The sequence below is a fragment of the Caretta caretta genome, chromosome 6 (assembly GCF_965140235.1).
Source record: "Caretta caretta isolate rCarCar2 chromosome 6, rCarCar1.hap1, whole genome shotgun sequence".
NCBI classification, from domain to species: domain Eukaryota; kingdom Metazoa; phylum Chordata; order Testudines; family Cheloniidae; genus Caretta; species Caretta caretta.
Window position 1 is genome coordinate 67,495,493 of NC_134211.1, and position 26,720 is coordinate 67,522,212.

Here is a 26,720-nt window from a genome sequence, read left to right on the forward strand (position 1 = left end):
CTCTTTTTATTGCCTTTTTTGTCCCCTATTTAATGAAGGGCATAACGAGTGGGGTCCTGCAGGGATTGGTTCTGGGTCCGGTTCTGTTCAATATCTTCATCAATGATTTAGATAATGGCATAGAGAGTACACTTATAAAGTTTGTGGATGATATCAAGCTGGGAGGGGTTGCAAGTGCTTTGGAGGTTAGGATTAAAATTCAAAATGATCTGGACAAACTGGAGAAATGGTCTGAAGTAAATAGCATGAAATTCAATAAGGACAAATGCAAAGTACTCCACTTCGGAAGGAACAATCAGTTGCACACATACAAAATGGGAAATGCCTGCCTAGGAAGGAGTACTGCGGAAAGAGATCTGGGGGGGTCATAGTGGATCATAAGCTAAATATGAGTCAACAGTGTAATGCTGTTGCAAAAAAAGCAAACATCATTCTGGGATGTATTAGCAATATTGTAAGCAAGACACGAGAAGTAATTCTTCCGCTCTACTCCGCGTTGATTAGGCTTCAACTGGGGTATTGTGTCCAGTTCTGGGCACCACATTTTAGGAAAGATGTGGACAAATTGGAGAAGGTTCACCAGAGAAGAGCAACAAAAATGATTAAAGGTCTAGAAAACATGATGTAGCGAAGGGACGACTCACTGGCGTGGCACCTCCTGCTGGTCATCTCAGGAATTAGCTCTTTCCAGCCTTTGGAGCGTCCTCTGCAGGCCTGTGTCTCTCCTGGACCCCGGTGCCCTTTACCCTGGGGTTCTGCCCCAGCAGTACCCCCATACTCTGGGTCTTCCCTCCCTGGGGAACCCGCTAAACCCACCTTGCCTCAGTGGCTAATGCCAGTCATCATCTTACCCCCGCTTACTGGGGCAGACTGTAGTGTAATGGCCACTCATCACTGGCAAGAGGTTAGGACCAGCTGCCTCTGCCTATTCCCAAGCTGCCCCTCTGCAGCCCCAGTACCTTTCTGGGCCTTTACCAAGGCCTGCAGCCTGGGGGTTTACCAGGCTGGAGCTTCCCAGCTCCCTTTGCCCTTCCCCAGCACTGCTCCGCTTCAGGTACCTTTTTCTCAGGCAGCTAGCCCTTCCCACTCCAGGGCTAGAGTGAGATTCCCCCACTTCTGGCCCACAGCCCTCTTATAAGGGCCAGAAGCTGGGGGAATCTCACTCTGGGCCCTAATTAAGACAGCCACACCTGTGGTCAGCTACATAGTCAGCTTCCCCCAGCTGTTCTTAATCCCTTTTCCCAGCTGCAACCCTCTCCAGGGCTGCTTTTACTATTGGCTCCCCCAGGTAGCCCTCTCCCAGGGCTGTTTTAACCCTTTCTGGGCCAGAGCAGGGTGACCACCCTGCTACACATGACCTATGAGGGAAGACTGAAAAAATTGGGTTTGTTTAATCTGGAGAAGAGAAGACTGAGAGGGGACATGATAACAGTTTTCAAGTACATAAAAGGTTGTTACAAGGATGACAGAGAAAAATTGTTCTCCTAAACCTCTGAGGATAGGACAGGACAAGAAGCAATGGGCGGTTTAGGTAGGAAGTGTCAAACCTAACGTCCAAACTGTCAGAGTGGTTAAGCACTGGAATAAATTGCCTAGGGAGGTTGTGGAATCTCCATCATTGGGGATTTTTAAGAGCAGGCTGGACAAACACCTGTCAGGGATGGTCTAGATAATACTTAGCTCTGCCTTGAGTGCAGAGGACTGGACGAGATGACCTCTTGAGGTCCCTTCCAATTCTATGAAGTTAGGATGGTATCTAGAGGTCCTAGTCAGGATTGGGTTTGTATTATTCAAGAGCGCTGAACAAGGATGTAAATTGACACAGTCCCTGCCTTGTCTAAAAATATCAACAACTTATGACAGGAATGGGAGAGGGACAGCATAAAATACATTCAATTTGTGCAGTTGTTTGTGTACACATATATGGATTTTTAAAACAATCAGAATAAATATCAGCTGTCTCTTAGTGTCGGTCAGTCTTCACCCATCATTATTTAGTTGATATTGTATAGGCACTGCAGTAGAAGTGAGTCTTGAGAAGGGCTTTCAAGGAGGAAAGAGAAATGACCTTATGGATTAGTTCAGAGAACATTTAATGTGTAGGGAGTAGCATGAAAGAAAGCAAGAAGCTGTTTGTGGCAGAAATGAGCAGTGGAGGCTGGCATTGCTAGCTGAGCAATGAAGCAGTGGACAATGCAATAGGACAGAGCTTCTTAAACTTTTTTTGTTGACTGACCCCTTTTCAAATGCAATATTAATTCTGGACCCCCAACTGAGAAACTGATTGACAAAGTATATGCGGTCATGTAAACACGTACTGTTAGTAATGCTTTAAAAAAAAGAACATACGAGTACTTACAGATACCAGTGAGATGAGTGCACCTGCTTCTTACTGCACTCTATCTATCCTTGGTGTGATGGTTGACAAGCAAATTCATAAATCATTCTTCACTTCCAGTTGGGACCTGAACTTTGTCTTCATAGCTGTCATGGCAGACAATAATGCTTTACATAACATATTTTGTTGGGAGTAGTAGCAACACTTTCATTGCTTCTGTAACTAAAACTGGGTTCTACACAGCAACAGTTGGCCAAAACTGGCAAGATGTCAGTTCCCGAAACTTAATTTTCAGTGTGTGGGCTCCTTTTGAGCAGCTCCTGTTCTGTTTTTCCACTCAAATGGCAAGATCACATATTAAAAGTTGAGAATGCATCCTGAACCCAATCATATTCCTCCATGTTTACATTTTTAAAGTAAACACTGAAGTACTCTGCCAGAATTGAAAGATGAGCAACAGCCCTGTCTCTCACACAGTCAATTGTTATGCTGTTAGTATCCAGAAATTCTGTTAGTAGCGGAAATGTATCTAAGATTCCATGGCTCTGTCTGGTTTTCCAAATCTTGACTTTCTTCTGAAATGCTCCACTTGTCACTCACCTCAAGTATGGTTTTATCGCTCCCTTGTGTGGACAGGTTCAGCGCATTCAACAAGTTAAAAATGTCTGCAAGATATGCAAGCTTTGCGATCCATATTGGTTCAGAAAAATTTGAGACAATCTTGGGATTGTGCTAGAAAGAAAACCTAGCAGCTGTTTGCAAAGCTCAAAAACTCTTTCCAACACTCTGCTGTGAGATAGCCAACACAACTCCATATGAAACAATAATTTGTTATGTCCTGCACCCATTTCGAGACACAGATTTACAAAAAGGTGTGAATTCAAAGGCCAGGACTTCACAAAATTCACAACTGTCACAGCTGCATTTAGCACATCATTTAATTCAGGTTTCATTTTCTTTAATGCAAGGTCCTGGTGATGCAACATATCGTGTACTACAATTAACTGTAGGTTTATGACTCGTATTCTTGCTACACCGCCATTCCTATTGTTTGTCATAGTGGTAGCACTGTCCATGCCAATAGCACTGGCAATGCACTTCTCCCAATTCAGCTTTCACAAAATCACCCAATAATTTGACTATTTCCTGACCTGTTGTCCTTATGCTAACAGCTGACAAAAAGAAAATCCTCCAAAATTTCCCCCAGCCAGATAAAACGAACAAAAACTAATAATTGTGCTGTATTACCAGCATCAGTAGTCTCATCAAGCTGAATTACAAACTATTCACATGTACATAGCTTTTCAATTAGTTGGGATTTTACATAATTTGAAAACTCTTCAATTTTCCTTCTAACTGTGGTGTGGCCTTAAGTTTCTTCCTTGCATCTTCACTTACCATCAGTTTGCACATTTCTACAGCAGCTGGAAGACTCAGTTGTTCTCCAGTGGTATGGGATTTTTTACTCTTTGCAGTCCGAAGCGCTGTTAAGAAAGATGCTTTCAAAGCGTTTTCTGGAACTGATGTTATGTTTGCCATTTGAGTTTTCTGTCTATTGTATTCTTCTTTCTTTCATTGAAGAAAGTTCTCTGGGTTTATCTTCATACTCCAGGTACCTTGTTGTGAGGTGTCATTTCAATTTTGCAATTTCATTGCTTCATTTGATAGGATTCATAAGCATACAATGCAATGCAGTCGTCCATCACTAAATTCCATAAAACTAAAATCAGTATAACTTTTGTCAAACTTTCTTTTCTTCATTTGTTTCTTACTACTTAATTCTGCATTGTCTATGACTTCAACACAGTTAGCAGTACTAGTATGAGGACTTTTTAAAAACTTATCCATTTACAGTGTAATTTGCTCACACACTGTAAAAATATATTCCACTTCAACCTGCCAAAGATGTCTCAGTTATCAAAAAAACCCAGACATAATTTCTGATTTGCTGTCTCAAAGCAGTGAGATTTTTTACGTTGACGCTTATGCCATATGAGTATTACAGTGTTGTTCATGCACCATGGAATATGTTGTGGAAACAGAAATAGTAGATCTGTCAATTTTAATCCTTAGGCAATGCAGATGTGCGGTGAAATTATTTTTTTATTTTTCTGCAGCCCCTTAGACATTCCTAGTGTGCTCATGTGTCTCCCCATTCCCACAGAAGCCCATGGTTACTGAAACTCCCACACTCCTCTATAGAGACTCCTGATGACCACACTTCTTCACAGATACTGATGGCTTCCTATGCACTACCCATACAGGTCTCCCAATGTGCTCCTTTTCTTCCTTTTTCTGTAAGAAGCATAGCTTTTTTTCGCAAACCACAAGACTGCATGTCTTGTCTTGAACTGAAGGAGAATGAAGAATGTAATACTTGATGAGAGTAATACAGTGGAGTCGCATCTTACGCGGGGGTTAGGTTCTAAAGTCAGCGTGTAAGGCGAAAATCGCGTATAGTCAAAAAGAGAGAGATGGAAGAATGAACGAATAAAAAAGGGAGAAAGACAACTTCAAAGTCATTATTCGCAAACCGGAGTGCCTAAGGATGTCCAGGAGCATTGTCTATGATCAGCAACACTTTAAAGTCAAGTCGTTTCTCTTTGAGGTACCGCTTGACCTCCGGAATGAAACACTTGTGGAACCAATCCAGAAATAATGCTGCCGTCACCCAAGCCTTTTTATTTGATTGCCAGGCAGGAGATTTTTGTTCTTGCCTTTTAGGGCACGGGGGTTTGCAGCCCTGTAGAGCAAGCCCGGCTTTATTAAATGCCCAGCCGCATTGCCACAAAACAACACAGTCACACGGTCTTTAGCTGCTTTGAAGCCAGGGGCTTGTCTTTCTGATTTCAAAGTGTAAGTGTGGTTGGGCATTTTTTTTCTAGAAGAGCCCAGTCTCGTCAGCATTAAAAACTTGTTCTGGAAGATAGCCCTTTTCTTCTATGATTTTCTTTAATGGTTCGGGGTAGTCTTTTGCTGCCTCTTCATTGGCAGATGCAGCTTCCCCAGTAGTCTGCACGTTTTTGAGGTTGAAACAGTTCCTAAAACTATTAAGCCAACCTTGGCTGGCTTTGAATTTCTTCTCATCAGAAGGCTGTCCCTCTTCGGCAGGAGGTTTGAACAGCGCGTAGAGGTTAAGAGCCTTTTCTCGCAATGTGTTGCCATCGATAGGCACATGTTTATGGTTCATGTGTTCCAGCCATAAGTTTAATGCCTTTTCAGTCTTCACTAAAGTCTTATCACGCACCTGGCTCGTCACTTTAGCAGTTATTGGAGCACTTGATGCCACGGCTTGACGAATTTCTCTCTCTCGAATCTTGATGGCACAGATGCTAGGTTTGATGTGGCCGTATTTACGCGCCACGTTGGAGGCCGACATACTGTTTCTTAAGTGCAATACAGCCAGTTTTTCCTTCAGCGTTGGAACAGATCACTGTTTCTTCAGTTGAGCACCAGATGAAGTAGTTGGCTTGTGTTTAGGGGCCATGTTGTATGAAAAATACGTATCTTTAAACACTAGAATCACACTCAGCGCAGTGAGATGCTCACTGGATCGGCGGTCAGCGATCGAACCAGTGGGGGTTGATTTATCGCTTATAGTCTAGATGCGATAAATTAACCCCCGAACACTCTCCCATTGACTCCTGTACAGTACTCCACCACTGTGAGTTATTGTTATTTTTCTTTTTTTTTGCCGAGCGCTTGTAGTTGAATTCGCGTAAGTTAAATGTGCGTATGATGCGACTCTACTGTATAAATAATGTAGTCCTAGTTTCTCTTTGCTTAATGAGTAATGTTAGAATGTTAGAAATTTTTTGTACTTCAATTCTTTTAGGATTATTATTTTTTTAAATAAATGGTGTGGCAAAATACCTTGTTCGCCTCAGCAGGCTCAGTCCTTTTTTAGCCTTGGAGACTCAGGTTTGGGGCAAGGTGAATCCTTATAGGTGGCACAGGGTCCTGCTACTCCTCTCCTCAGTCAGTCCCTTGTGCTTGTTTTCCTTCCCTTCTGGGGAGCGAGTGCAGCCTCCCTGCTGGGAAGGTCTGGTGTCTTGCTGCAAACAGCCTACTGGCAGCTTCCCTGCTCCTCTCACTCCCTCACTCCCCCGCTCCTTCCACGCAGGGGAGTGTTTAAAAAGGTCCCAAGTAGTTGGAGTCAGCTGAACCTAATTGCTTCCCTAGCAACCCCTTTTCCAGCTGAACCTTATTGCCCCCTGGTTCTCTCTCCTCAGTGGATAGGGAGGGGCCTTTCAATCCCCTGGGACTAATTACTACCCCCCTTTTGTAGCTGTTTGTCCTGGGTTTACCACATATTCCCCCCACCCCACTCAACACTACAGGGTTGGGCTACTTGGGTTGGCAAACAGTGCACTCTCGACAGGCCATCCGCATTGCCATGTTGGGTTCCAGACCTATGTTGTACTCTGAAGTGGAAGGGTTGAAGCGACAGGAACCATCTCGTCACTCTGACATTTTTGTCTTTATTTTGGTGCATCCACTGCAGAGGGGCATAGTCCGTGACAAGGGTAAACCTCCGTTCCAGTAGATAATAGTGAAGGCTTTCTACGGCCCATTTTACCGCCAGGCATTCTTTTTTGACAACAGCATATTTCCGTTCCCTAGGCAGGAGCTTCCTACTGAGGAAGAGGACGGGGTGTTCGTCGTCCCCGACCATTTGTGAAAGTACTGCCCCCAACCCTACATCAGAGGCATCGGTTTGTAGAATAAAGTCCTTCCCCCTGTCTGGGGTCATGAGTATGGGGTCAGTGCAGAGGGCCATCCGTAGATCTGAAAAAGCGTCTTCAGCCGCTGTCGTCCATCTTACTATGTCTGGGCCCCGAGCTTTCATTTGGCCCATTAATGGGCATGCCCTGGTGGCAAAGTGGGGAATGAACCGTCTGTAGTACCCCACTAGTCCCAGGAATGCCCTGACCTGTTTTTTTCGGAGTGGTCGGGGCCACTTCTGTATAGCTTCTAACTTGTTGAGTTGGGGCCTCACCACGCCCCTCACCACTATATACCCGAAGTAGTTGGCTTCCGCTAGCCTGAGCAAACACTTGGAGGGGTTTGCCATCAGCCCCGCCTTCCTCGGGGTATCCAGCACTGCCTCCACCTTCTCCAAGTGTGTCTCCCAGTCGGGGCTATATATGATAACTTCGTTGAGATAGGTTGCCGTGTACTTTCCATGTGGTCGCAACAGTTTGTCCATGAGCCTTTGGACAGTAGCGGGCACCCCATGCAACCCAAAGGGGAGGACGGTGTACTGATATAGTCCCTCTGGAGTTGCAAAGGCCGTCTTCTCTTTATCGGCCTTGGCCAGGGGATCTGCCAATAGCCCTTGTTAGGTCAAGGGTAGACATAAATTGTGCTTTTCCCAATCTGCCAATTAGCTCATCTATCCGGGGTATAGGGTACGCATCGAACTGGGACACCTCATTCAGCTTTCGGAAGTCATTGCAGAACCTCACGCTGCCATCCGGCTTAGGCACTAAAACCACTGGACTTGACCATTGGCTATGAGATTCTTCAATGACTCCTAAGGCCAGCATTTTCCTCACCTCTGTCATGATCTCCTCTCTTTTGTCCTCTGGGATCCGGTATGGCTTGACCTTCACCTTCACTCCAGGCTCTGTGAGGATGTGATGGTGAACCTCAGTAGTCCTGCCTGGCTTTTCTGAGAACACATCCTGCTTGCGTTTAATCAGGCTGATCACTTCAGATGATTGCTCCGGAGTCAACTCCGGGGATATTCCCACTTGGTCGGGCTGGTCGCTTTTAGGGGATGGTGCCCCTAGCACAACCACATGTGCTTCTCTATCCTGCCATGGTTTCAGCAGGTTTATATGGTAGATCTGCTCCAGCTTCTGGCAACCCGACTATCGGACCTTATAGTCGACTTCTCCTATGACTTCTGTTATCTCATATGGCCCCTGCCATCTGGCCAGGAGCTTGCTCTCTGCCATGGGTATGAGCACCATTACCCGGTCTCCCACCTGGAACTTTCAGGTCATTGCTTAGCGATTGTAGTATGCCTGTTGGGCCCCTTGGGCCTTCTCCAGGTGTTCGCGCACAAGGGGGGCGACTTGGACTATCCTGTCTTTCATTTGCAATACATGTTCAACTATGTTTCTCCCAGTGTTTGGCTGTTCTTCCCAGCCCTCTTTGGCCATGTCCAATATGCCCCTGGGGTGGCGACCATATAACAGCTCAAATGGGGAGAATCCAGTGGAAGCTTGGGGAACCTCCCATACAGCAAACAGCAAGTAAGGCAGCAGGGTGTCCCAATCTTTCCCGTCGCTACTAACCGCTTTCCGTAGCATGTTCTTCAATGTTCTACTGAAGCGTTCGACAAGACCATCAGTCTGGGGATGATAGACTGACGTCCTGAGGGTCCATATATGGAGCATTGTACATAGGTCTTTCATTAACTTAGACACAAAGGGGGTCCCTTGGTGCATCAGGATCTCTTTAGGATCTGAAAAAAATCCGGACTAATTCTTTGGCTATGGTCTTGGACATGGTGTTCCGTAGGGGTACAGCCTTGGGATATCGGGTGGCATAATCTAGTACTACCAGAATGTACTGATGACCCCGGGCTGACTTCTCCAGTGGCTCTACTAGATCCATAGCTATTTGCTCGAATGGGATTTCAATAATTGGTAGAGGTACCAAAGGGGCCCTTAGGTGTGGTCGGGGCCCATGTAACTGACATTCTGGACAGGAGGTACAATATCGCCAGACAGCCGCATAAATGCCGGGCCAAAAAAACCTCTGCAGAATCCAATCAAGGGTCTTATCTACCCCTAGATGGCCCCCAAACAGATGGCTGTGGGCCAGATCCATCACACCCCTCTGATGCTTCTGTGGGACCAAGAGTTGTTCTACGACTTGCTCTTGGACCTGGACTACTCTGTATAGCAGATGACCCTTAATTACATAATATGGCCCTGGGCCCTTGACTCTCCCCTCCACGGGGACCCCATTTACCTCGACTACTAGTTTACGAATATTGCTGTATATTGGATCATTGGCCTGATCCTGACCAGAATTCCTGAGTGAGGTCCCCATTTGTCCAAACTCAGGGAGATCTACCTCTGTCTCCCCCTTGGGGAAAACCCCCGGGGAACAAGGTCCGACTCTTGGGTCGTTGATCTCCTGCCCCGCCCCGCTGTCCATTGAGCCACCTCTTTCCCCTACAAGCGTAGATTTCTGGTACTGGGTTAAGATCCTCCTTCCCCTCCTTTTATCTGCCCTTCATTCCCTCCGAGTCTTCTGGGGCTTTCCTGGCGGGGAGAACAAATCCTGGCCAAATTCGTGGAAGGCTGGGGGGTGGTGGGTTATCTATCTGGGCCACCCCCTGGGTCCCGGGTTCATTATTTTCTTCCACCTTCTCCCCAGGGAGTAGGCTATCAAATCCCAGGAAGTCTCGTCCGATAAGGACTGGGTAGGGGAGTGTCAGAACTACTCCCACTGTCACCTTAGTGGGGTTTCCGAGAACTTCTATTTTTACGGGGATGGTCAGGTAGTAACTGACATCCCCATGCACACAGGATATTCCTGAGCGTTTGGCCCAGGATAGTTGGTCCTACCCAACCAGCTTTCCCGAGACCAGCATGATTGCACTTCCCGAGTCTACTAATGCTGTGGTCTCTATACGATTCATCTTAACAGGTCTAGTGTATCTATGAGGGACCATTGCAACCCCTACTAGACTTATTAGATCACATGGTCTCCCTATATCTCCCAGTTCACATTGCATGGGCTCTTCTAGATTTGGGCATTGGGCAGTGATATGCCCCAATTCACCACATGCATAACATTGGTACCCTGCTCGGGGCAGTCCCCGATTTTTCAGGCTACTGGGCTTTCTCCTCTGAGCCTTTCTCCCCCAGTCCTCAAGTCTCTCTGGGACCTCTGGCTGCTCTTCAGCTTCCTTCCTCCCCTCCATAGTCCAGCCTGGTGTTAGGGCAAACTGGGGCCTCGGCGCAGAGACTTGTCTCTGATTCTGGCGCCTTCCTTCCCCGCTGGTCTGCAAAAGTTCTTGGGCTGCTAGGTGTCTCTCTACGAGGGCAAGTAGTTCATCGTAGGAGGAGGGATCATTTTGGCGGACCCACCCCCGTATATCCGGCGGCAACCCCCTCATGTACCTGTCCAACACGAGGATTTCCACTATCTTCTCCGGCCCATGGGTCTCAGGGCGGAGCCACTTCTGGGTGAGGTGGATTAAATCAAATAGCTGGGACCTCGGCGGTTTGCTGCCCTGGTATTTCCACTCATGGAAGCGCTGGGCCCGTATGGCTGACGTCACACCTGACCTTGCCAGGATTTCCCCCTTCAGTTGTGGGTAATCCATAGCTGTCTCTGTGGTCAGGTCAAAATAGGCCTTCTGGAGCTCCCCACACAGAAATGGAACCAGGATACCTGCCCTCTGGTCTTGGGGCCAGGCCTCCCGCAGTGCTGTCCTCTCGAAGGCTTCTATATCATCATCCGTAGTCATCTTCTGTAAATAGTTGCTTGCCCGCAGCGGTTGGATCCCCTGGGGCCCGTGCGTCAGTGTGGTCAGGGCTTTTAACTGGTTCACTACTTCATTCAGGGTGGCTCGATCTTGGGCCGCCTGGTTCATCAGTAATTGGTTTTCTCCTGTTGGACGCGTACTGACTCTTGCTGGGCAGCCATCTGCACTCTGGTAGCCTCTTGTTGGGCCGCAGTGGCCTGTACCAAAACCTTCACTACATCCTCCATTTGTGTGTGTGTGTGTGTGTGTGTGATTTACCCTGCCCTGAGATGGCTTGCCACAGAGCCTTACTCACTCACCACATCCTACTTCTGACACCAAGTGTGGCAAAATATCTTGTTCACCTCAGTAGGCTCATTCCTTTTTAGCCTTGGAGACTCAGGTTTGGGGCAAGGTGAATCCTTATAGGTGGCACAGGGCCCTGCTACTCCTCTCCTCAGTCAATCCCTTGTGCTTGTTTTCCTTCCCTTCTGGGGAGCGAGTGCAGCCTCCCTACTGGGAAGGTCTGGTGTCTTGCTGCAAACAGCCTACTGGCAGCTTCCCTGCTCCTCTCACTCCCTCACTCTCCCCCTCCTACCACTCAGGGGAGTGTTTAAAAAGGTCCCAAGTAGTTGGAGTCAGCTAAACCTAATTGCTTCCTTAGCAACCCCTTTTCCAGCTGAACCTTATTGCCCAGTGGTTCTCTCCCCTCAGTGGATAGGGAGGGGCCTTTTAATCCCCTGGGACTAATTACTACCCCCCTTTTGTAGCTGTTTGTCCTGGGTTTACCACAGTGGTTAAAACATACCAACACAGGAAGCAGTTAAGTGGTAGCAATGCTTAAAGTGCTCTACCCAAGCATTACAAAAAGCTATTTCATAATTTTCAAAATAAATAGTGCACCATTCTGAGCCACAGATAGGGGCAGTGGTGATATGGCACTGTTGATAAACCTTACCTTTTTAACAATTAATTGTCAGATAAAGTCTTAAAGGAGAACCAGATGTTAGAAAAGTCTTGAGGGGAAACTGAGTCTGGAGTACTTTATCTTTCTCTAATTCAAAGAAAGAAGAATTAATTAACTCTTTTCTTTATTTTTAGCTTCTCATGTCTGTGTTTGACAACAGTATGAAAACTTCTGGAGTCATTGAAAGTGACCCTTTTGATTGGGAGAAGAGTGGAACTGATGGCTCTCTGACGACGACAACAACATCAACAACTCCTCAGTTACATACTCGCCTGACCCCAGCTGCAATTGGGTATGTTCAAGCATTTCCTATGTTTAACCTAAAAATCCAACCACTTAGCACCAGGGGAAAGTCATCTGTTACATCTGTTTCTCCAGGGTGTTAACTAATAGGGTATTGCAGGATACTAGGTCTCCCTTTGGTCACTATTGAGCCTCTCCTCAGGAAAAAAAAAAAAGTGCTGCTGTCCTAAATATACAGCAGTTACGAATGTTGATACATGTCTGGGTTAGGAAATCACTTTATTAGATTCCCATTCTGCAGTCAACCTTTTGCTAAAGCCTATGTTAAGAACCTAAGGCCTGATCCCTAGCACATTGAACTCAATTAAAGACTTCCGTTGCCTTCTCTGGGCTTTAAATCATCACTTACGAGGACCACTTGCAAATAACTGCTTTATTTTTCACTTCTTCCTTTGTAGAATAGCCAATGCCACACCTATCCCAGGAGATTTGCTGCGAGAGAACACGGATGAGGTGTTTCCAGATGAGCAGCTCAGTGATGGGGAGAATGGTATTCCTGTTGGAGTCTCACCAGAGAAACTGCCTGGGTCCCCCGGGCATCAACGTCCTCAGGAAAAAGATGTTTGGGAGGAGATGGATGCCAACAGAAACAAAATAAAGCTGGGGATCTGTAAGGTATTTATAGAGCTGCAATGGGAAAAACCTCTGTCATAAATATAAAGGGAAGGGTAACCACCTTTCTGTATACAGTGCTATAAAATCCCTCCTGGCCAGAGGCAAAACCCTTTCACCTGTCAAGGGTTAAGAAGCTAAGGTAACCTCGCTGGCACCTGACCCAAAATGACCAATGAGGGGACAAGATACTTTCATATCTGGAGGTGTGCGGGGGAACAAAGGGTTCTGTCTGTGTGTGTGATGCTTTTGCCAGGAACAGATCAGGAATGCAGCCTTACAACTCTTGTTAAGTTAGTAAGCTAGAACATGCGTCAGATTTCCTTTTGTTTAATGGCTGATAAAATAAGCTGTGCTGGATGGAATGTATATTCCTGTTTTTGGGTCTTTTTTGTAACTTAAGGTTTTGCCTAGAGGGATTCTCTATCTTTTGAATTGGATTACCCTGTAAGGTATTTACCATCCTGATTTTACAGAGGTGATCCTTTTACCTTTTCTTTAATTAAAATTCTTCTTTTAAGAACCTGATTGCTTTTTCATTGTTCTTAAGATCCAAGGGTTTGGGTCTGTGTTCACCTGTACAAATTGGTGAGGATTCCTATCAAGCCTTCCCCAGGAAGGGGGTGTAGGGCTTGGGGGGATATTTTGGGAGAAGATGTCTCCAAGTGGGCTCTTTCCCTGTTCTTATTTAAAACGCTTGGTGGTGGCAGCATACAGTTCAAGGACAAGGCAAAGTTTGTACGTTGGGGAAGTTTTTAACCTAAGCTGGTAAGAATAAGCTTAGGGGGTCTTTCATGGAGGTCCCCACATCTGTACCCTAGAGTTCAGAGTGGGGAAGGAACCTTGACAATATGTTTCAGCAATTTCCTGGCATCATCAGGAACATGATAATGTGCCATGATGAGTAATAGGAGAGCAAATGCTCGCTTGGCACTTGAAATATTCTGCAGTTTGACCAGAGAGAATGGTTTTCCAAAGCAGAGAGCTACATGCTTCAATGGGTCAGTGCTCTTTTCACTTCTAAAGGCCATGATTCATATTGGGTTCAAAGATGATTTTGTTTCCTAGTCACTTTCCATGGTAGTAATTAAGAGTGAAGATATCAAAATAGATCAGAACTAACTCTCCAGTCAACAAAATAAATATGATTGGTATTCTCCATTTCATCAATATTGCATGCTTGTCTTCATAATGTAACATATCCCTCAGTTTGTGTTGAGTAGAATCCCATTACTGGAAAAGTAGAAGTACTAAGGGTCAACATTGAGGTAGATAGACTAATTTATGGAAGGGAAACTTGCTCAGTGCTTGTCTAGATTATAGCTGGCTCCTGACAGTGATCCTGGTCTCTCACTATCATTACTTCTATTATTCTCTCTCTCTCATAATCACTACAATTCATATTCAGACAATTGTAGCCAGTGCTCCTCTGATGTGAAAATGTCATCAGTAGCTGTAAGATGTTACTGAAGTGTTCTTTAAGCTGAAATACTATCTAGTGACAGAGCTGTGTATTTTTCAAGGTATATGTAAAATGGGTTGGGAGGAGGCCAGACTGCCGTGATACTTATGCTTGTACCTGGCTAATGTGTATTAGTTTTTTAAAATGGCAGAAGACAGATGGACTTTTTCTCTTTTGGGGCCAAATTCAGCTCAGGTATAAGCAGATACAAGTTTCATTGATATCAGTGGGTGTTACATCTGCTTACACCGGGGATCAGAGTGTTCCTTCAACACTGAATCATACCCAGTTGATCTACAAAGTGAGATGCAGTTGGAGATCTGATTTTAATTTCTAATAAACATTGCTCTACATCAAAAAGCTGCCTTGTAGACTTTGCGAACAATGGTATTGCATGCCTCAGATATGCATAAGGATGAGTTAACATGATGATTAACCTTTCATCAATAAAAAAAAAAGTCTATGACTGTAAAGCGGTATGAAGAAGCTCCTAGGCTTCTGGATTCGACCTGCTATTGATGAGAATTCCAGAAATGGGAGTGGGGATCAGTATACATCTAAAATCTGGGAAATGTATTGTTTTCTTCCATTTACTCCTTCCGTCCTGAGGCTTAATGAAAACCACAGTGTTGCTGGCAATTAATCCCTAATTTAAATTTATGCCTTAGGAAACTGGTAGCTGATGAGCACAAATAAACTACATGAAATATGGCATGAACTTCTGCTGAAGGAGCATCCTCAGTATGAATTTGTTTTGTTACAGGATAGAAGCATTGGCTTATATGCACTGCATACACTGTTGTGTCTTCCTCTGTTTCAGCACTCCTATAAATTACATTTTTATTTCTATTGTGCTTTATTTGCACAGGCTTCTACAGAGGAGGAAAACAGCCATGGACCAGTGAATGGACTGCTTAATGCACCAAGCCTGGGTTCTCCAGTTCGAGTCCGCTCAGAGACCACCCAGCCAGACAGGGATGTCCCACTGATGAGAAAGTTACGTTCAATCCACAGCTTTGAACTGGAGAAACGGTTGACCTTGGAATCAAAGCCAGACACTGATAAATTTCTTGAGACCTGGTAAAGAGAAAATTTCTATCTCACATTTATGCTTGGATCTTTTAGGGGCTTGTTGTCTTAGACTGTATTTTCTTTTCTCTAGTACTGTATCCATAGACAGTGGTCAGTGAAAACCAGAAATGGAGTTGCTGAGCTATGCTTATGCCAAGTATAGCTAGTAATGTCTACTGGATTTATAGTATTTGCTCTGAGGAACATCCCTGGCTTCTATCCCATTTTACATTTTTAAGTTAAATTTTTATTGAATTTTTATTACTGTTTACACTAAGCCAGAGTTCATGGTGTATTATAGACAAATAAAGGCAAAGTCCTTACCTCAAGGAATTCTTAGTTTAAGGGCCCATTTCTATCACACTTCTGTCGATTAGCACTTCATGAACAGTCCTGTTGACTTCAGTAGGACATGGGAGTCAGTGACTTCATGAGAGTTAGTGCAACTTAACTTGGATAAGCATTACAGAATCAAGCACTAAATTAGATATAGGCATAGATTACCTCTGGTAAGGTGTAATGTGTACGAGGAGCAGGATTTATGTAAAATAAAATAATGAGTTTACTTGTTTCTGTAGTGCATGTGTCATTAGTTTCACTGTTGTTGTATATTTCTAAAGTTGTCAGGAAAGCTTGTTAGGATTTTGAGAGAGAATTTGAAGTTGGAGAAGGAGGTTGTGTGAGTACAGGATCAGGGAATTTAGTCCAACTGAAGGGAGTATTATGGAAGGATAACACACAGGGAGGCTAGAGGGAAGAGGTGTTGGCAGAGCAGAAAGCTAAATCAGGAAGCAATAGAAGAGTGTTGAGATCTAGGCAGTGGTAGAGCTGCGCAGAGCCTTGAACATGAGAACAAGGAATTTGAATTTGATGCAGAGCTTACATGAGTAGAGGAATACATGATCAGAGTAGACAGAGAGGAAAAAGAATTTAGTAGTATTTTGGATAAACGAGAGAGGTTCAAAGAGTGAGTCATGTAAAAACAAAAACTGAGACATAGAGTTGTATGTCATACTTAATTAAGGACAAAGAAAGGCAACTATCTCACACCAGTAATAGAACTAAAGTTTCATCATTTCCTTAACACCCCCTCACTCACAGTGGACAACAAAGGCAGAGATTTACATTACTGAATAATAAAAACTCATTAGTGTTCTTCAGTAAATCTCTTACAAAACAAGAGAACATCCCATGCTGCAGAGAGACGGGATGAATGTTCATGTTTCTCACAAAGCAAAACTGCAGCAGTTAGAAAATCCTTGCAGGTAGATAGAAAGGGTATATATTTAGGCTGGTTTATTATATAGTAATAACAAAGTTATGAAACAAAACAAGTTGATGTGGTACATGGTTATTCTCATGTCACCCTCGGTCTCCTAATCTCCTTTTTTCATTCGTACCAAAAGGGAAGTACTGAATCCAGGCTGAAATGTTTTGGCATTAATTCATGCTGAGGTGAGGAGTTGGTTTCCTTTCTTTAGTTCCAGTGTTCCTCTGACTTTTATCAACTTTCTGCCTCCTTCCCCTTATTTTCAGTAAATTGCTGTTGAGCCCTTATTTGGCAGGAGTTACGTGTTCACATGCAAAACATTTGGTTGCAGGCATCTCCATAATTGCTGCTTGAAAATTATGTTTCTTATGCTCATCCTTGGATCTGTAAGACACTGCAGTAGACTCTCAAGTGAATTTAACTTGGCTTCTATGGCACAATTCAGATTGTGTAGTTCATTCTTAATTAATTCATATGTAACTTCTTTCTCTCCTAAGCTTGCAGAAGATGCAGAAAGACTCAAATGCTGGGAAAGAAACTGCTGTTGCTGCTCCTCCTCTTCCTCAGAAAATATCTGTTCCTGCTGTGGCTGCCCGCACTGACCGTGTCTGGCATTATGATGAAGAATATCTCCCTGATGCTTCTAAGCCTGCTTCAGCCAGTTCTCCAGAACAAGTTGATGGCATTGTCAGTAATGGCTTTGTGGCTGTCAACTTAAGCTCCTGCCGGCAGGAGGTTGATTCCAAGGAATGGGTGATAGTAGATAAGGAACGGGACTTGCAGGATTTCAGGACCAATGGAGCTTTAGTACATAAAACAACTGGAAGTCCCTCAGATGAGGAGCCTGAGGTTCTACAAGTCCTAGAGGAATCCCCCCAAGAGAAACAGCTGAGACTGAGTATTTGGGCAGAAAACAACGTCCATGCCAAGAATGAAGCCTTAGGTGTGGGGTTAGATCTACCTGTTGATCATGCTACTGCTGCTTCTGAACAATTTACAGATAAATTAGAATTTATGGCTGGAGTTGCTGGCCAGCTTCTTGCAGCCACACCTTCAAGTCCAATGGAGGCCCAAGCAGGAGGAGCCCTTACTCTGGTAAGAAAACTCATAGTTATAATCATATCTTTACTCTCTTTTCAGTGCTATATGAGAATAAAGCAGTAAATGAAAAGGCAGTGGCTAAAGTGTAAACAGGGTTCTGGAATGTTTAGGTTATGGGATATGGGACTTGACTCTGCACCAGGGATTTCCCAGGATCTGCTAAATTTGTGTCTAAATTCTGCAAGAGGTTTGCTTTCGGTTCAGCAGTGAACAACCCTCAGAACTGGGCTTAATTAAAAAATATACATTAAAAAGAACCTTTTAACCAACGACATATACACATATGTATATTGTTATGAGTAAATAAACAGAGAGTATAACAAATGTGTAAAATACTATGCAATAGTATGTTATGTCCTGTAGAGAAAGTCTAAAAGGTCTAAAAGGCAGAAGCTAGTATCGTACCAAAGAAACAAAGTTTCTTGCTCCCTGCGTCCTGTAATTAGTTTCTTTCTTCTGAATTTCCTCTGCTGCTTTCTGCCCCTGAAACAACTTGGCTTCCCTGTTTGACTGGCTATAATCTGTTTATTGATCATAGGGACTTCTAGTGCACTGACACTGTAATGTTTATGTTTCTGCAACCCCTGATATATTTTGCACCAGTTATAGTTCCTTGCCGGCTTCTCTAACTCCACTGCTACTTCCCACTTCTGAAATAGTTCTGTAATTGCTTGTCATTTGCCTCTCTTCTGCTGGACAGATTGCCCAACAGATTCCTCTGCTCCTTCTCCTGTTGGCATGTTTCTCTTTTCTGTCTCATACATGCCTCATCTGCACAGTTCCCAATAGTTTTCCTTCCCCCTCAGATGTCTCCATCACCAAATAATGCTCCCTCCGACTTTATTTCTCCCCTTCCTTTCTTAGAGAGGCAGTGTGGTTTAGTGGTTAAACCAGGGTATAGGGACTCAAGACTTGTGATTTCAGTTCTTGCCTCTTACACTTACTGTGTCAATCTGGGACACATATGTCAGTATTCTCAAACTTGGGTGTCTAAAGTTAGGCATTGAAATCCATATTTAGGCACCTAAATTAAACCAGTGGCATCTGTAGGTATACAGTATCTCTGAATATCAGGCCACATTTATTTAAGTACCTAACCTTAAGTACCCATATTTGAAAGTATTTGTCTTAATCTCTCTACTCCTTATTTTTTCTATATTATGGTTAAGTGCAGCATATTGCTTAGAAGAGACTTCTTTTCAGTGAGGGTGGCAGTATTCTGTTTTCCAAAATAAATTCCAAAGTTAAAACCCAGATAGAAAAGGACTCTGGTTTCATAAATCCTAATAAACCTGGCTTCACTTCTCTCTTACTTTACACCACAGTTTTAAAAAGTTAAAGTTCTTTTTGCTAAAAGAGAGGCTGCAAAAATATATGTCCCTTGATGCTCCTGATCACTTACTAATTCAGGAATCTGAAATTTTATTACTTTAGGAAAATTCAGAGACACAATTAAACAGTTCTACTTAATCTCTTCTACACATATGCAAATATCCCCATGTTCTTGTGGAATATTAAAGACAGTAGAAATATTTTATACATGGTTATTTATTTTTAGGCACCCATTCTTTGCAAACTGTGTAAGTTACAGAAAGATTAAATGTACAGAAAAGACCTTAAAATATGCAGCTGCTGCTAAGCTAAAGAGAACAAGAATTTTGAAACATACGTTAGTAATGTGGCCAACACAAAATACTGCAGTTTTACAGTTGGTTGAGAACCCCATAAAGATGTAGCGTTGATTTACAGCTCAACTGTTGCTTTTTAACTATAGCCATAGTAGACAATGTATAGTAACATTGTTGGTGCAAATTGCTAATTTTCCGTTCTCAGTTTGCAACTTTGCATGGACCTTCTTCACACAAATGTACTATTTTACGGGCAATGGTTTGCTTACTTAAACTCTGAGTATAGGTGGGATTGAAACTGACTTGATTCTAATGGAGCTGTCATTCACTGAAATAGTAGTGAACAATGTGAATTTCTGGAGAGGAAAGTGAAGGCGCATTGGGAAATGGAGATAGCTATAATCTAGGTTTTTGAATTGGACTATGTAGACGAAGAAACTTTTGTTGAAATGGTAAATGGGGTAGGATTATGGCCTGAACTGGAAAAAGAGAGAAGTACAGGTAAATTTAAACTGCATCAGGAATGGGAGACATTTCAGAGAAGGTGAGTGGAGGAAACTTGTCTGGCTTGACAATGAATAAACAGTATGAAATTGAAAATGGAAATTAAACTGGAAGTACAACAACTCCTCACTTAAAGTTGTCCCGGTTAACGTTGTTTCGTTGTTACCTTGCTGATCAGTTAGGGAACATGCTCGTTTAAAGTTGTGCAGTGCTCCATTATAATGTTTGGCAGCCGCCTGTTTTGTCCACTGCTTTCAGGAAGAGCATCCCATTGCAGCTAGCTGGTGGGGGCTTGGAACTAGGGTGGACTGTCAGCCCCCTATCAGCTTCCCATTCCCCTAAGTTCCATGTGCAGCAGCCGCCCAGCAAGCTATCAGTTGCCAGCAGTTCAGCTGTCCCTCTCCCCACTGCCATGTGCTGCTCCTGCCCTCTGCTTTGGAGCTGCTCTCCAGAGCCTCCTGCTTGCTGAGGTGGGGGGCCCTAATGTCAGGGTGTCCCCCTCCCCCTTCCTCCTGCACCCCGCTTACCCCATCTCCATAGAGCAGGGGGGACACACGACAGGGCTCAGGACTGAGGGAGCTTCCTGGCAGCAGCTGCTGCGGTCTCAGCTTGCTGATTAACTTAACAAGGTAGTGTACTTAAGAGTGGTGTCAGCTACTTAAAGGGGAAATGCGCCTCTCTCTCTCTCACACACAGGGTGTGTGTCTCTGTCTGCCATGCTGTTTCCCCTCCCTCCATTTGTGCTACCTTGTAGAGTGTGAGGCTACATTAACAACAATGAGTTAACCCTTGAGGGCTCAGCCAATTGCTAGTTCATCATTTAGCAGTAAGGCATCCCACCCTTTGACTCCACCACCTCAACCAAGCTTCACAATCATCATCGCTGTGTACAGTATTAAATTGTTTGTTTAAAGCTTATATTGTGTGTGTGTGTATGTGTGTGTATATGTGTGTGTGTGTGTGTATATATATATAGTCTTTTGTCTGGCAAAAAAAAAAAATTTCCCTGGAACCTAACCCCCCCATTTACATTAGTTCTTGTGTGGAAACTGGATTCGCTTAACATCATTTCGCTTAAAGTTGCATTTTTCAGGAACATAACTACCACATTAAGTGAGGAGTTACTGTATGAGTGGAGGTGATTTGGGAAACTTAATGTAAATTTGAAAAGGATTATCAAACAGTGCCTTTCAAAGGGTCTGATCCAAAGACTACTGAAGAAAGTGATTGTCTTCCTTCTATTTCAGTGGCCTTTGAATCAGGGTCAAAGTGAGGCTGCTCCACAAATACCTGGTAGGTAACATGGTGCTGGCTTCTCCTCCTTATTTCTAGCTGCTTTTACAGCTGGTAGGCTTTTTATTTCAAAGGAGACCTGGATTCCTGTTAAAGCAGTTGGAAACAAGCAAAAAGAGTTTACCTCCAGTAGGGTTCATAGCTACTTAAGAGAGGGGGAGGAAACACTGATTGATAATCATGGGGGTCACACACATACCTAGGGAGACAGAAATAGAACTAGTCTTCAGGGCCTGAAGTCATTGATAAACTGTCCAGGAGCAGAAAACCACTCTATTGGATAGTATGCCCGGGGGACCAAGGAGAGAGGGAAATAAAGGGGTTGAGAAATATTATGGGGAAGAGGGAGGAATAGATAGGGAGAAGGAGATGACGAGATGAAAAGTAAATGGTTTGATTAACATTTTTCCAAAAGGGCAAAACACTTATCCCATTCAAAACAATGAGAAATGCATACACTCTTCCCTAATATAACTGTTCCATGTAAGCATTTGCTTCAGTTGACATACATACATATAGTGCAAATGGTAGATGACATGTCCACTAAAATATCTTTTTGTTAAGATTTGATCCAAGTTAGGAAAAAGTATGAGACACCCTAGCCTAGATATTATCTAAAGGAAGAAGGTAAACTGAGGAGAACTGGAGACAGTAACTTCTGTGCAGTGCTGAGAGAGATTAGAATTTGACTAGGATGGATCAAATGTGTGACTAGGGCCCCAGTTCTTTGCCACTGATGTGAATGGGACCATTGATAAGCATTTTGGATAAATTTTTAATTCATAAACTTTTTTTGTGGTTGAATTAATCTCATCTTAAGTAATATTAAGAATCCAATTTAAAGCAAGAAAAGGAAGAGAATTCATCGTTAAAGGTATAAAATTCATGATGCTGTAATTTCACTTCTTCATCCCACACAACTGTGCCATCCCTCCTTACTTTGGGCCCAACTTTCTGCAAAATAGTCAAATCTGATATTTTGACAGCCCACCAAAAATGTGCACTTATCATTATACATTTCTCATCAGATGTCTCCTAGAGGTCTGAAATGCTAATCCTGGCACTGTAGCTGGAGGGCTTTATAACTTACTTACTGTCAGAAATAATAGGGAAAGCAGAATCAGATGAATTTCTAGCCACCTTCAGCTGAAGTATTAAAACTAATCACACATCTGGTGGAAAAGACAGCGAGGAATAAACTAACAAGGGAGAAGTTTGGATGAAGAACAGGAGACAGAAAAATGGGCACATAGTGACAGAGATATAGAATGAAATAAAAATGGTAATAAGAGACAGAATAGAGTGATGATGACAGACATGTAAATGTAAGGAGAATAAGAAAACAATTAACTGGAAGAAAGTAACTGAATTTAATGTGAGAGACAGAGAATTTTACTTTTATATAGCACCTTTTATACAATACATAAATAACTGCACCACTGAAATGCAGCTACTTCTGGGACAGAAGGTATTATCAAGGCACACAACAACCAGAACAAAAGGAGGGAGAGGAGAAGGAGAAATTTTCTGCTGGCTTGGATTGTGACCTCTTTTTGAATTCTGACTTATGTTGCCTATAAGAAATTCAGCAAATTCATCTGGAGAATAAACCTTTGATGAAAAAGAACTCTGCCTTAAAATAAGAGGTTTTTCTTGTTGGTCTCTAATAAGGGTTCTGGTTTATTATTATATTACAGTAAATTTCTACAGTTCCCTTACTTTTAAACTATTTCTCATCACTCAAATAGTCTAATCTGTCATTGAGTGCTGTTAAACTCCATCTGGCAGCCATATCTGGGTATGTTTCTCTAGTACAAGAATCCTAAGTCTTGCACACTCTAGTGTAAAAAGGTTTTAATAAGGATGGTTGCATGTCTTCTCACCTATTTGTGACTCTTCACATTCTTTGGATTTGGCTCTTATGCCTACATAACTCATGAAACCATGGTTTGACCCCTTAGGAGAATGCGTCTTACTGCATTTATCCCTAAAGATTGCAGTTTTTATTGGCTTAATCATTGGTTAGAATAGGCAGTGAAATCTGTCCTGATAACTGACCTTACTTTAATTTTAAAAAGAGCACTTTCAGGTCATCTCTAAACTGTCATTTTTAGGCCAATAGACTATAATATTTTGATATAAATCAACAAACTTACTTTCATACGAGATTGTTTTTTTTTTTAAGTACAAGCAGGTTTATTGAATCCTTCTTGTGCTGTGCTATTCAGCAAACCTTAGGCATGTTCTGTAGTTGTCAATATTAGTGTCCACAGGCCCTGTTGTATGCCGTTTCTATTTCTAGGTGGAATATGATAAATATGTTGTCTCAGGGCACATTTATATAGTAACTGTAACTCTGGGACTCTAAAGGGTAGGCACTGTGTCTTTAAAGAGCCCATTCCCAAAATAAAATGGCTTTAGTCAGTATCATCAGTCTCCACTGTTACATTCCTCCTTAACAAGATTCACTGAATGAGTGCATCTCATCCACATACAGTGATATCTGGGAATAAACAGAAAATGTATCCCATATGTATTGTAAAATGCTATCCTAAAACAGAAGAGTGGAGGAATGACTTTCATTCATAGTGGCTTCATATGAATCTCTTCCTTGGGAAAGTTTCTCTTTCATACATCCTGTGTTGTGATTGTAGTTGAGGATTGTTCTGCTCCATAGTTAGGGAAACAAAGGAATGTTGCGGTATCACACAGCCACAACACAGGAAGGTAACTATAGAGGGCGAGGAAACAGTAAAGACAGGGAAAATAAGGACATCTCTGCATAATTAAGAAGTAGTGAGCAGCACTTTCATAGTTAAGGTTGCAACCAGTGTTCCATGTATAAAACTTATTGTAACCCTCCTTCTAACTTTTTAAGTCAAGGTGATAGTGATCTGAATTGTGTGTTTTCAGAAGTGTAGCATCAGAATTGGGTTTATGGCAAAGAGTAGAAAAAAATGACTTTCACAATGGAAAAAAAGAACCCCATGATATATGAATGCTGGTTGGCTGAAAATGTTTGGAAACTCATTCTAATGTACTTTATAATGCACTGTAATGTATGCTGTGATTTCTTTTCACAGATTTCATCATTAAAAATTTTACTTTTTTAAGTTATTTGTGTTTCTACATCAGAGATACTATTGTATATTTGTTGACAAATGAGATTGTCATATCCAGATTTAGATTACACATCTTTTGGCCTTTAAAAGTTTAGATGAAAACGATATATAGGTGACTATAGTTTGGATTCTGCAGAGCCTGAAGATTAAAATAGTTGAATAGTGTATAGAAGGTGCTTAGGATACATAGTATCAATGGTTGTCTGTAGGTCATATAGGGTCTATCACTTAGTCTCTATCCCAGCTTTTGATAACATTCAAAAACATTGTAAAATACTTTACAAAAATAAGAAATTAAATAACAAAACGTTATTATAGTTAAGGTTGCAGTGTGCAATTCAAGACGAGGCATACAATTAAACACATCCTTAAGAAAGCTCAAAACATTAAAAAATATGGAAATAGCAAGCTAAAGTTTAAAAAGTGATAAAAATCTTAATACCTACTGTGTTCCCACAGACTATTAAAGAGACAAATTATTAATCACTGCAAGTCAAAAAACTTGGATTCTGCCTCTGTAACAAAATATTCAGAATGACTAAAAAGTAGAAATTAACCTTTATCTGTTTATCTCATAACTTCCCTAAGAATTGTACCTCTAAACTTTAATACCATATCTTATTCATACAACCATAAGCAACTCACAAAATCAAAAATACTTTAGCAACTCAAGAACATATGAATACCAGATATATCATTTTAGGTTTCTCTGTCGCTGTAGTATGTAAGCACATCCAGATAGCATTCTTTCTTTACTAAGCAAAATAATTTAATGTACCTGTAATTAGACTAATATCATTAGAGACAACATCTGCTGTCTGAACATACAGTAAACATCACTGTTATGCCAGATGAAAAAACTATGTCTAGTACATTAAAATGGGAGCTATTTATGTCACAACTTGATACTCCAAAACAAATAGTACGCACCAGTATTCAGTTATCCAAATGTATGATGTTTAAAATGTACATAAGGGACCTGTCAAATTCCCAATAAAGTCAAAGAAAAGACTAGCATTAACTTCAATGGATGTTAAATCAGGCCGTAAACTAGTAAAGCAAATCCAGGGGTAGAGCAAAGGTCATATGAATGCTGGTGATTTAGAAGTTTTGTGTGTGGATAAAATGAGTGATAAGGTTGGTATCAGAATTGTTTGTGTAATCATAGAAGCCTTAAATTAAACATACTGATATTTAGTTGTTTTTTAATTTAATTTAGATAGTGTGCCCATGTGAAAAAATACAAACAGGAAAAGGGGCAAATTTTGCTCTTGTTGATGCTGATTTCAGTTTTATATTGCACCTCTGGCTATGAACAAAATTTGCCTCCAAGAATACAATTTCAGTATAATACTACTGAACCAAATAAAGTGTCAGTAAAAACGGGGTAAAACGGATCTAGAAATATGAAATAGTGCTGTAGGGGGGAAAACGTTGGGTCTTGGTTATTTAATATAAGTTCTGAAACAACTCAGTTTCCTCCTTCCTCCAGATGATTCTGAACACTGCTCTGAGAACATTTCAACACGAGATGCTTTGGGGAATAAAGAAATCATTCTGTCTGTCCCCATATCTGTTTCGTAGTAGAGACCATGTAGCAAAGTTGAAAGATCAGAAATTATTTGGAAAAAATTATGTAGCCTTTTGTGTTGCTTTTCAAATAATAACAGTCATAATCCTGTGGAAAATTGTAGGAAGTGTCAGAATTGACAGCAGGTATGTGTTTTCTGCACTTGTGCTCCAGATTTCTGGCTCATTATTTCCATAGCATTGCTTTTTTTTTTTTCTGGTCATTGATAATCCCCTTCTCATTGAATATCCTTAGGCTTCTGAGTTTGGTCCCTGTCTCTTGTGAAGAACTGATTGATTGAGGGTGATGAAACAGCTATGATTGTGGGAGGGAAGATGAGAGAGAGAGAGTATGTGTATATAGAAAATTGGCAGAGTAGGTAAGTGGAAGGAGAAACCTTTATATAAGAAAGAGAAGTGGGAAATGCACACACATGGAAAAAAAACCCAGAGCTGATTAGTAGTAACACATCACAAGATGTGGGGACAAAGAAAACTGCCAGGATAATTGCACACCTTTGGGCAGTAAGGGCATGAGACCAAGGTCCAAGTGTATTCAGCCACCCACACCAGAGGAGTCATACTATATAAGCTTATTTCTTGAAGTGCTTTTCATTTTTTTTTTTTTGTAATCAAGTATTTTTAAATATAATGAGGACAGAGTCCCATATGTGAAGTTGTAATGGGTGTTGGTCAATTATAATCAGGTGTTGGTCAGATTTATTATTTTATAAATATTGTATCTATTTTTTAGATCTACAGAGAGAGAAAAAGCACCTGTTAATAAGTTACAACAAAAACTCCTGTTCAGCCAAAACAATGCTTGTATCGCCTCACAGTCTGTTTACCTATTCTGGTATTGTTACTGTATTAGTATAAAATTTAAACAGGCTATACAATTTTACCTTTTCTTATCAGAGCATCTTTTTATTAATCAGTGAAGAACATGCTTACCCATGGAACGTTTGGTTACAAGTCAGTCCAGA

The 26,720-nt window shown here is 42.2% G+C and overlaps 1 protein-coding gene across 3 annotated transcripts in view; it reads left to right on the forward strand.

Moving 5' to 3' along the window:
* TTBK2 (tau tubulin kinase 2) overlaps positions 1-26,720 on the forward strand; it is a 227,017-nt gene that overhangs the window by 162,024 nt on the left and 38,273 nt on the right. For all 3 annotated transcript variants that reach the window (XM_048854904.2, XM_048854906.2, XM_075129683.1), the window contains 4 exons: positions 11,934-12,091; positions 12,501-12,717; positions 15,045-15,256; positions 17,015-17,612. In XM_048854904.2, the coding sequence (XP_048710861.1) occupies positions 11,934-12,091; positions 12,501-12,717; positions 15,045-15,256; positions 17,015-17,612 (1,185 nt within the window). The remainder of the gene's footprint in view (positions 1-11,933; positions 12,092-12,500; positions 12,718-15,044; positions 15,257-17,014; positions 17,613-26,720) is intronic.